General features: G+C 33.3%; 1 protein-coding gene across 1 annotated transcript in view; it reads left to right on the forward strand.

The window, feature by feature from the left end:
• Nucleotides 1-5,270, forward strand: part of LOC120635558 — a 37,454-nt gene extending 32,184 nt beyond the window's left edge. Inside the window, exons 16-17 of the mRNA XM_039906572.1 lie at nt 1,112-1,244; nt 3,808-5,270. Coding sequence (XP_039762506.1) covers nt 1,112-1,244; nt 3,808-4,020 — 346 coding nt within the window. The 3' untranslated portion in view covers nt 4,021-5,270. The remainder of the gene's footprint in view (nt 1-1,111; nt 1,245-3,807) is intronic.
• Nucleotides 5,271-12,953: the final 7,683 nt, after the last annotated feature.

Below are 12,953 nucleotides of genomic sequence, written 5' to 3' on the forward strand. Positions count from 1 at the left end.
CTGCATGTCCGTGGTATCACCTTACCCAAAGAGTATGCAACCACTACGTCAGATCATGTCGCTTCCTGTCCGTGGTATGATCTTGCGTCCCTGAAAAACTGCGTTGCAGTACTCCTTGGCAACCTGCTGCCAGGGTGTTCCAACACAGAGCTGACGAGGTGTCAACAATGTCGCAAACGTACATTTTAAAGAGTAGTCTTTTTTCCTTTACTGCGTTTTTATAATTATTTGTAAGCTGCTACGAGAATTATTTTGGTCATCTTATACACCAAGATAATTTAATGTAGACATTTGTCAGGTTAGGTAGTATTCCAATTATATGTGACGTAAAATGTGCACATATACCCCTAATCGTTTGACAATTGACGGCATATTTAGGTAAAATTCAGAAATTATAAATTTACAAATATTTCCATACTAGAAGAAAGCGCTTATCACCGCGCCACGGAGGTCATCGAATAATATCTTAAAATATTTAAGCCAACAAACTTTAAGGGACTGCAAATTAGCGGCCCACTACAGGGTACAGGTTCTCCTTCCATAGTGAGAAGAGGTTAGGCCGTAGTCCACCACGCTCGCCCAGTGCGGTTTAGTGGACTCCACATGCCTTTGATAACATTACTGACCTCTGAGGCATGGAGGTTTCCTCACGATGTTTTCCTTGACCGTTGAAGCAAGTGATATTTTTTAGTTAAATAAATAAATAATAAATATACATCGCCATCTAGTCTTAAAGTAAGCGTAGCTTGTGTTATGGGTACTAAGATGACTGATGAATATTTTTTATGAATAATATACACAAATACTTATAATATACAGATAAACACCCAGACACTGAAAAACATTCATGTTCATCACACAAATATTGTCCAGTTGTGGGAATCGAACCCACGGCCTCGGACGCAGAAAGCAGGGCCGCTGCCCACTGCGCCAATCGGCCGTCCAATAATAATTGCTTGAAACGGACATAACTTAGAAAAGTTACATCTGCGTACCGGGATTCGAACTCGGCCCCCCGCAAGTCCAGTCCTAACTACTGGGCTATCACCGCTTCCACTGCATATCTGGTACATTATTATTGATCTAAAAGTACGATTGTGTGTGTGTTCAGGGGCGGCAACCGGTGTATGTTGTGTGTGAGTGACGTCAGAGGTTACGAACTGAGCGCCCATATCGGTAGCGAGATTCACCGGGGACACCTCGACCATTTCGAAGTTAATCATCTGCCGCAGCTGATTCGGAAGGTACCACAGTTTATTTAAACATATACCATCTTGATCCCCTTTTTTTTTATTCCCCTGCAAGTCTGCAACTTCACCTGGTGCCAGTGGCGTGCACAGACGTTATGCACAGGGTATGCAGATACAGCATAACGCTGAGGCGATACTCTGTTTGGGAGAAACAACACCACAGATATGTCACTGCCAACATGGAACTATATTTGATTGTTTTTCGCTTATTTAAGGTTTTTTTTTTTTGAAAGGCCTTAATGGACTTGAATCCAAGGCCGTAAAATAAATAAAAAAAATAAGTTTATTTTGTTACTTAATTCTAAGATTTTTTTTTATATAGTTTAAGTTGTCAATGATAAGTTTTGGTGTAACGTGTGCTTTATATGTTAATTGCTGTTGTATTTTTTTTCTCCTCCCAAATAAGCCCTCCCAAATAAACTTTTATTTGGGAGGAGAAAAAAAAAAAGTTTAGGTTTAAGTTTATTATGATATAAAATGAAGAAAATCTCCAGAAAGAGTTATAAAACCCTACCCTTAAGTATTTATAACTCGTACTGGTGATTTTCTTAATTTTATATCATCTGCATACCCTGTGCATACCCTCTATGCACGCCACTGCCTGGTGGTAAACGATGATGCATCCTAAAATGATGTCGGGCTAACTGTTAGGAAGTATGGCAGTTTAACAATTGGTAACCGAATTACGAAACAGTGCAAATTCAAGAAAAAGTTTTATTAATGTAGACCTTTACGCAGGCACTTATGAAGCGTTCATACATTTAACATATTGCACTAATGTTAGTGATGGTGATAACTGCATTCATTAACTTAAAACTAAATCTAGGAGGTTTCCAAACACGCCCTGGTCTTAGAAGAGCTCACAACAAACTTATCCAGGTATTTTTTTGTTATCACCATCTCACAGTCGAGTTAATGTTAAGCTATGAAGTTAGAGCAATTCATATCATTCATTCTTAATGACAAGGTTGCTTGGAAGCATCCGGCTCCGCTTTCAGCTCTCACAAGGTAGGAAATGAATATTAGAATGTAAAATGTAAATTGTTGATGTTGGAAAAGAGCAACTGCTGAGTTTCTTGCCGGCTTCTTCTCGGTAGAATCTGCCTTCCGAACCGGTGGTAGAGTCACTACTAACGGACAGACTTGACGTTTCAAAAGTGCTTATATTGGGCCTACTTGAAATAAATGAATTTTGAATATATCCTTAATATTATATTAGAATTTTTCTATAAGCTTACGTTTTATATAAACTTTGAACTTATTGAGAGAAACTCAGCAGATTGCTCTTTTCCAACATCATTTTATAGTTTGAGAAAGATTATTTTTGTATCTTAGGAGAGTTGAGAGCGGGGTTGCCTGATTGCAAGCAGCCTTGTCGTTCAGGTATTCATCTTATTAATATATTCTTTATTTTTTGTTGCAAACTTAGCTAAAGGTAGATCTAATATTATCTTCGGTATCATGTTATTGTAGCAATACTTTACTTTTCTCAGACGATATGCAGATATCACTAATTTAAGTCCGTTTCTAGTATGTCGATTGTTTATATCGTCTTTTTGTTTATAATTACAAATGTTTCGTTTAAAAAGATATAAAAACCGTAATAAACGAAACATTTGTAATTATAATATTACTAGCTGTACCCTGTCACGCTTCGCTGTGACACATTGTGATTGAATGGTTGAGAAAAATAGATAAAAACAATCCTTCATGCGTATTATATATCATGCTAAAATTTCAGCTCGATCGGTGCTGAACTTTATGAGTTTTTGAAGCGTACACAAACCAACATTACATTTATAGATATTATCAACATATTGCGAAGCTACTAAAAGTATAACTATTTCTTTAAATTTGTCACGAAGGGATTGGTGTTATATAAGTTTATATATCGATCGCACAGCTCTTTTCTGTAGTATATCTAAATATAATTTCTATAAATTATAAAAATTAAATTTCAAATCCAAAATGGCCGCCACCACGAAATGGCGAATTCCAGTTTTTTTGAGTATAGTATTCTACAGGTACCCATATTGAGGAATTTATGAAAAAAATAAGTAGACTCCCATTTTGTGCCAGCGGCCGTCTAAGCCCATTTTGATCGATCATACGAGTAGTTGGTAACAATTGCGACACCATCCAAAAAAAAAGAATACTATATCTAAATCGGTTAATGTGTCCGGGAAATACGACAGACACGCACGCACGCACGCACGCACGCAAGCACACACGCACGCACGCACGCACTCGTCAGGTACCCATATTGAGAAAATTGTGATAACAATAAGTAAACTCCCATTTTGTGCCAGCGGCCGTCTAAGCCCATTTTGATCAAACATCCGAGTAGTTGGTAACAATTGCGACACCATCCAAAAAAAAAAAAAGAATACTATATCTAAATCGGTTAATGTGTCCGGGAAATACGACAGACACGCACGCACGCACGCACGCACGCACTCGTCACGTCAAACTTATAAAACCCCGTTGTTTATGCATCGGGGGTTTAAAACTATTTATTATCTCCCGATTATTGATATTATATCTCGTAATTTTACAGGTGAACGAATCTACGCTAAACTGTGTTATTTGCAACGTGGAAGTGGTGAATAAAGAGCATATTATTACTGAACATCTGTGCAGCAAGCGACACAAGAAGAATTATGATGGCATACTGCTTGAAAACGCCACTGCTGACAGTTACGCCGATTGCAACGAAGACGTTCTAAACCTCCATAGCAATAGATTCCAAAGACGCCATATTAAAAAATAAAGAGGTATGGACTAAATGAAAACACTATCACCATTATGTACATTAATAAATAATCACTATTTGATGTTCAAAGAATTGCTTTAAGTGTAAAAAAACAGGCCTTCAATGTCCTCGAAAAGAAAAAAAAAGTCATACTTTTTAAAATAATAATTATAGATGTTTATAAAAAAAAAAAAAAAGACACCTTCCAAATCTGCGTAAATTCAAATTCAAATTTAAAATTCGTAACTGACAGTTATGCCGTTTCACAAACGCCATATTAAATAATGAAAAAGCTGTTACTATTAACTACATTAAAATACTTACTATTAGATGAAAGAACTGTAAAAAAACAGGCCAACGTTGCATTCAATATCCGAGAAAAGAAAAAAAAAAGAAAACTTACTTTTTAAAATAATTAAGTATAGACATTTATTAAAAAAAAAAAACAAAAGGACACCTTACAAATGTCTCTGCGGCAAGACATAACAAAACTACGATGGCATGATTCACAAGCGCCATATTAAAAAATAAAGAGGAATGGACTAAATAAAAAGGCTATAACTATTATTTACATTAAAATATTTACTATTAAAGGTTTAAAAAAAAATGCATTGGTATAAAATGTCATAAATACAAAAAAAAAGGCCATCGGCCCGCAGATTGACAAAAATATTCACAAAACTATATTTAAAAAAAAAAAAAAAACTACAAATAAACTCAAATTCAAATTTAAAATTCATTTATTTCAAGTAGGCCATTAGGCCTATAAGCACTCCAATCTGTCTGTTCGTAGTGACTCTACCACCGGTCCGGAAGGCAGATTCTACCGAGATGAAGCCGGCAAGAAACTCAGCAGTTGCTCTTTTCCAACATCAAAAATTTACATTTTACAATTTAACATAAATTTTTAGTATATACTAGTATTTTAATAACTCAATTATATGTCTCTCACCGTTAAGGCAGCGTTCGTAAGAAACATTTTCTTTCTACCGTTTTTTCTCCGGGTTACTTTACAATTCTGACTACCGTGAAAAGTTTTTACAGTTTTAAGGTTAATATATAGCCTGTGGCAATCATAAATAATGTGGCTTTACATTGGTGAAAGAATTTTCAGAATCGTCTCTGTAGTTCCTGAGATTACCCATGACCATCTCAGTAACTCACAAACTGTACCTGTTAATATTACATTCTCTTCTATAATTTAGAATAGATAAAAACGATTATTTTTAAAGTATTTGTCCCAAAAAATTACAAAGAAAATCAACAATGCTATAAATGCAAATAAATAATGATAAATATATAATAAACAATAAATACAGGTTTTAACCTAAATCAGGGACAGTAGATTTTAAATTGCACCATTACATACACACCAATATAAGATGTGAGGTAAACTTTTTTTTTGTATAATAGTTATAATTAATTTACGTTACTTTACTTGTACATGTACCTACCTATGATAATTAAATAAATAAAAAGGGCATTGTTAGAATAAAAATACCGCAAGCAAGAGGTTCAAAATTCACGTTGCCATAAATTATTTTATAATTCGATATATTTCGATTTAAAGCGCTCAATATGCCAAATATTACATTGATGTAAAAAATTACTATTAACTATTTTAATAATTCGTGCTTAGAGTTTTAAGTTAAGTGGATATACTTTAGTTTTGTAGTATTTGCTATTTATTTATTTATTTATTTGGGTTCACAAACAACATCACAGTATCACATTACACAATGGTATCCATAGTACAAATAATTACTCACTGCGGCGTCAACTGCGTAAACCACATATTACAAGAAATATTTGTTAATGGGGCTTATTCAAAAGCTAATAAAACATTATTGTTGCAACATTTTCTACAAAAATACAAACAAAAAAAAATATAAGAAGGAGATCTGTAATATTATTTATGAATACCCTGTGATCGCAAAACTTTGCCTGTAACAATAATTGATTATCACCCGGAATACTGGTATATAAATTTAATTTAAAATTAAATTTCGATAGGATAGAAATAGACTATTTTAAACGATCTATGACCGCCTTCTTAAGGCGCCTATTCGCGTAGAAAAAATGTCTATATTATTAAAGTTCTCGTTATATGATTGTGTCATTCTAAATAATGGAGAACGCTTGCCTGCATTGGTGCGACACATAGTAGTAGCAAAAAGCTGATGCATTCGATTCTTTCGTATTGGAGTTCTAAATGGTATTCTATAACAAAGTTTTCGGGTTAAGGTAATACAGTCATATTTATTATGACACAAGTCATATAAGAGCATCGCTTCCAGTTGTTTTCGTCTAGACTTAAGGTCAAGTAGGTTATACTTTTTAAGCAGTTGGTCATACGAGAGGTAACTCTTAGTACGTTTGTAATGCAATCTGCGTAAAAATTTTTTTTGCACAGTCTCAAGGCTCTTATTATATTTGTCATAATAAGGGTTCCAGATACAAACGGCGTATTCTATTTGTGAACGTACTAATGTCTTATACAGGTGTATATACGTTGTGGCTCGTTTAAAATTATTACTAGCTCTCATTATAAAACCGTACATTTTATAAGCTTTATTTATAATATTTATGACATGTGAATCTAGGTGTAGTTTACTGTCCAAGGTTATTCCTAGGTCTTTAATTAAATCAACTTTTTCCAGACTAACTCCACAAAGTAAATACGTAAAATTGCTACTAATATTTTTTTTAGTAAAAGTTATATGTTTACATTTGTTCAGGCTTAAATTTAATTTATTCAAATTCAAATTCATTTATTTCAAGTAGGCCTACTTTATAAGCACTTTTGAAACGTCAAGTATGCATGTTTGTGTGACTCTACCACCGGTTCGGAAAGCAGATTCTACCGAGAAGAGCCGGCAAGAAACTCAGTAGTTGCTCTTTTCCAACATCAACATTTACAATCATTTTGCTATCTTGCGGGAGATGAGAGCGAGGCTGGCTGCTTCCATTCTACCTTGTCATTGAGGAATTCATCAAATGTATAGTAACCTCGCTGTACTAGATGCGTATTGTCTGTACAATATGCTGTGAATCTATTAAGATCGGCTTGAAGAAGGCTATGATCCTCTGTCATTTCAATAGTTTTAAATATTTTAAGGTCATCTGCGTAAAGGAGTATTTTACTGTTTTTGAAACATTTATGTATATCATTTATAAATATAATGAATAAAAGAGGCCCAAGAATAGACCCTTGTGGAACACCAGAAGTTATCACAGCCGTCTTCGAGACATGACCATTAACAAAAACTTTCTGACTGCGATTTCTTACGTACGATCTGAACCATCGCCACAGATCACCACGTATACCGTTATAGGCCAACTATCAACTGTAAGAACTAAATGTTAGTATTATTACTAGAAAAGTCTGAAAGCAGTGATAGTATAGTGGGTAAGATTTCGACTTCACTTCTGGGGGGCCGTGTTCGAATCCCGGCACGCACCTCTAACTTTTCTAAGTTATGTGCGTTTTAATCAATTGAAATATGACTTGCTTCAACGGTGAAGAAAAACATCGTGAGGAAACCGGCATGCCTGAGAGTTCTCCATAATGTTCTCAAAGGTGTGTTAAGTCCACCTACCCGCATTGGGCCAGCGTGGTGGACTACGGCCTTAAACCCTTTTCATTGTGGGAGGAGAACCGTGCCTTGTAGCGGGCCAGTAATGGGTGAATTTTAACTAACTTATTGAATGTTTATTTTGCAGCCTCTCTCACTTGTAAAGATCTCGTAAAGACTTCGACATTTCTTTGGGTACTAAAATACATGACATTAAAAGAAAAAATAAAATGGATTAACTTATTATGTATACTATTTCGTACTTAAATAAATATTTTACCATCGACAGAAAGAGACAAATCACAAATTAAAGTAAAAACAAAAGTTGTAAATATAATAATTAAAATTAAATAAGTTATTGATCTTACAAAACAATTATATTTTATTGATACGCAAATGTCATATTACGTTTAGTACGCATGGCCTAGATTTAGGAGCTTTAAAGTAATAAAAAAAAAAGGTTTTACATTTTATTGTTATTACGATTAAGAAAAAAAAAATGATGTTAGAAATTATAGAATATATTTTAGGAAATAGACTATAAGATAGTCTTGGTATGAGATAAGGAGAAAAGAGATCGAAGTTAAGAGATAAAAGAAAGGAATGGGAGGTACCTTACATCCTTAAGTCTATTACTTATTTAAACGATTTTACTGTTTGATCAGACAATTGTTTTATATCCACTGGTGTGACATGCTTTAAGTAAGTTATTTTATTAAAACTAAGAATCATAGATGAACTGTTGTGATCTAATTAAAATATAACACGAAAACACCGTAAAATATACTATTAATTTAGTTTTAAAAATACTCAAGTTTAAAAAAAAATATAGGCACGGCCAATTAAAAAAGCACACAAAACATATATACTAACATTGTCATCGTTATGTTTATATTCTCTTTGACTGTCCGTTACCGGTAGGAAGGATTAATGACGAATAAAACGTTATTTATTAGCTGAAGCTGTTACATGCTTATGTGTGGTGCGTTCTGATTGGACAAAATATTTTTGCTCCAATCAAAAAAAAATAATGTTCTTATCAATGTTTGTAGCAATAGAATTACTGATAGTTCAAGCTCTAAGATTTAAATTTCATCGTGAACTAGCTTATTAAATATTAGTATTCGAAAAGTGAATAATTTATGTACTTTTTTATAAATTTTAAAATGCATATAAAAATTTTCGGAACCGACAGGATTTGAACCTGCGCCTCTCGGGCAATCGCGGCCTGAGCGCTTTCACCAATTAAGCTACGGCTCTCCTACCGTCGATGCCGAAATTAGTATATGCCTTTTTTTTTTTTTTCTCTCTTCTGGCTTTACAGAGATTAGCCAAAGTATATGCCTTTCACATCAGTCTTATAGCGACTGTAGCGTCATCTAGTAGGAAACGTTGCAGTTTCGATCTACTTTTTCAAAGGTCCATATTACAATGTGACATGTTTGAAACAATTTTTATATGCATTTTATTATTTATAAAATTGATAATTCCTCCAAGGTAGGTAAAAAAAACTAATAAGAATTATAAAAATGTATGTACTTATCTGTGTGTGTAGAAAATAAACTAAGAAAGCAACGTAATTACTTGCAAAACACAATTTTTCTATTATTTTCATTATCATCATCATCATCATCACATCAACCGATAGACGTCCACTGCTGGACATAGGTCTTTTGTAGGGAGTTCCAAGTTCCACGATTTTGAGCCGCTTGGATCCAACGGCTACCTGCGACGCGCTTAATGTCGTCTGTCCACCTCGTTGGGGGTCGACCAACGCTGCGCTTACCAGTACGGGGCTGCCATTCCAGCACCTTGGGACTCCAACGTCCATCCTTTCTCCGAACTATGTGCCCGGCCCATTGCCACTTAAGCTTCGCGACTCGTTGAGCTATGTCGGTAACTTTGGTTCTTCTACGAATCTCCACATTTTCATTATAATTGTGTAAAATGCAATAAATATTTTATGCTATTAACTACGTTCAGAGTTTTCCTAACACGGTTGTTTAATTTTTATATTAAACTTTGCATTTATAGTCTCTATTTTGTATTATATGAATGTTTTATTTTACTATGAAGAGTTATTATAATGATCGACCTATTTTATGTAATAATGTTTATTATACTAAATGTACGTTTTAAGTGTATTTTGATAAAAAAAATGTTGAAAATAATCTTTAATAGCTTCGTTTTATTTGTTACATCCAATGTGAAAGAGGGTACCTAAATCTCTATCAACTGTTTGAGATAAATAACTTGAGAAAGACACAAATACACAGTCACAGGGTTAAATATTTTTTAAGTTGAACTTTGATTACCTTATTATATTTGGTATAGATAATATAATCACTTTTTGTTTAAGTTCAAAGATTTTATTCATATCAATTATTTTTACTATCAAAGGGCATGGTGACTTATTTTGAGAAACTGGCCAAAGATAAGTTCGAAAGCATTTACTGTATCAAAAAAAAATATTTATATAAAATATAAGAAATTCAAGGTTTTGTGGTATAAATAAAATAAAGCGGTTCCTTCGTTTTTTTTCCTAACGTCAATTTTTTTTAAGTTTCTTCTGTATTTGTGTTTAATTTATATAAAATGTGTGTGTGCAATAAAGACTTAAAACAAACAAACAAACAAAGCGGATATAGCGCATTGGGTAGGAGCTCGACTTCACTTTCGGGGGGCCGAGTTCGAATCCCAGCATGCATATATAACTTTTCTAAGTTATGTGCGTTTTAAGTAATTAAAACATCACTTGCTTCAACGGTGAAGATAAACATCGTGAGGAAACCTGCATGCCTGAGAGTTCTACATAATGTTCTCGAAGACGTGTGGAGTCCACCAATCCGCACAATATCATTGTGTGTGTTATAATGAATAATATTTACTTAAGATATAATTAAATATAAATAATCTTAATTATAAATTTTAATTTAATATTAGATACTAATCAATCTGTTATAATAGCTTAATTCAAATTTACATTATTATTTTTAATAATCTTTAGTTAAATACTTATTAAAGTTTTTAATTTTTTTTTTAAATTGTGACCGGAGATAACAACGATAATGCTGTATACACCTATAATCGATTATTGTAATGGCACTGGACAGAATTTGTAATTCTAACACATTATTTTTTCTTTTTTATGAATATACATAGTTACAATTAATTGCTGGTGTGTCTTATGAATAAATAAATAAGACTAACTGGTCACTTTTGGGCATGGTAACCAAACTGATGATTGCCCCTTCGAATTGCTAGACTTAAACGTTGGCCTAAATAAGCGCCGGCTCTTAGGTCACCAGACGTCAAGACAAATTTTTGGCCCAAAGTCTCAAAAGCAATCGTCGCAAAAATGTAGTCTTTACAAACAACGGAGTATTTACGGCGCTAAACGGAGTATATTCTGCAGCTGCACCCGCTTTTTGGGACGTAATCGGTAAGTGAGAAACTGCCAACGTATCAATGCAGGTCGCATCCCAAACAGCGCACGCCCCATCGACCACGGTACTTGGAATCATCCCTGAACAAACGGGGGGGTTCCAATTAGACGAAGAAGCCAGAGCGCGACGGACTTTAATAATTGATTATAATTATTATACACTTAATAGAACATTTATCTGATTAAATTTTATTGACATACCAAAATCTCCATTTTAAAATAATCTCTTAATTAAAGAAAATATTTTTCCTTTCGTCACGAAGTCTATCGCGCCACCCGAGATCTCTTTGGTCGTTAACTTAATGCCATACATCCAGGCCGTACGGTATCTTGAGTGAGTAATATTATGCAATCTTAGGAGTTTTAATATGGGATTGTCCCAAAGATGATCCCAGATATTCGCTTTTACTATTTTCATCTGCGTTGCGTTGATTTTTCTTAGCAAAGTTGCTGTTTCTATTTTACTCTTGACGTCATCTTTACTTTGTAATTTGTCTGTTTTCATTTTACTCGTTACATTGTATTTGCAGTGTAATTCTACTGTTTTTATTTTAGTTTGCGTTGAGTTGTCTTTTCTAAGCGCCGAATCGATCTGCGTTACATTATTTTTTCTATGTAATTCTGCTGTTTCTATTTTACTCAACTTTGACTGGTCTATTTTATGTGATACCTCATATTTTGCGAGCATAATTGCGTTTGCTGTGAACAATTTCATAATATTCAGTGTCATAAAAAAGGTAGGTGAAATTCAAAGAGTTAGCAAAACAAAATCACACACAAATTTTTTTTTTAATCCGTCGGGGTCGAAGTAATTATTGTGAGATGGTGGCGATAACCATATTCGTAAACTCAAAACTAAAGTTATGAGGGTTCCAAACGCGTCCTGGTCTAAGAAGAAGCCGACAACAATCAAATTGTTGTTATCACCATCTCTTTTTATGAGACATCTCCAAGTTGTCTCATAAAAAGTTCAAAGTAGAATTTTATGTAATTTCCTTTTAACGAATTATGAATTTTATGTAACCTAGTATATTGCACTGTAAGTTTATTTTTACTTCTAATGTTTAAATTTTTGCACGTACTGTACTGACTATACACTGACATTATATAAAAAACTTTAAATATACCAATAAGACAAGATACCGGGTAGGTATTTTATTTTATTTTAATTTGAAGTCATCCATTCAGATTCCCACTAGTAAAAAATAATAAAAAAGAACAATATAAAAACTTAGTTTTGTTATGAAAAACTGATTTTCAAGATCAAGGCCTCCTCCAGAGTTGCCCAGCGCTGCCAAATTTATTAATATCACCAGACATCAGACAACATTAAAAGTTTTAGAATATGGCTGACACAATATGATTCTATACTTACTTTTAACTATACTTGACATGGATCTAATGATTTATTTATTTTTGTTATTAGAAGAATTATTATTTTATTTTAATTACCTATGAAAACTAGAATTAATTTTACTAATATTAATTTAATTAAAAAAATGCATGCGTTCAGTTTAATTGTTCGAATGTAAACACAAAAAATTATAAGAGCAAAACACATTCCAGCAACTAAAAATATTCTATTGTATTTTACTCAAGAAACTGGTGCTTATTTTGACCGATGTCCTTTCAATCTGAGGGGAAATAGCTAATATTGCAATTTTTTAATAAAGCTTTTTTTATTATGAAAATTGAATACTATAAATGCTATAATGTATTTATTTGCTATTTTGTTTGTCCTTTCTGCACGCTCTCACTAATCAACTTGAATTTTCACATAGATTAAGTTGAACGGACGGAAAGTAAAATAGATTACGTTTTATCCCAGGAAAACACATAGTTCCAACGTGATTTGTGAAAAAAGTAATCAAGTTTTTTTTTAGTAAAAATCATAATGTTTGGTTTTTGATTTATTACCATTAAAATAGTTA

This window comes from Pararge aegeria, chromosome 27 (assembly GCF_905163445.1).
Source record: "Pararge aegeria chromosome 27, ilParAegt1.1, whole genome shotgun sequence".
NCBI classification, from domain to species: domain Eukaryota; kingdom Metazoa; phylum Arthropoda; class Insecta; order Lepidoptera; family Nymphalidae; genus Pararge; species Pararge aegeria.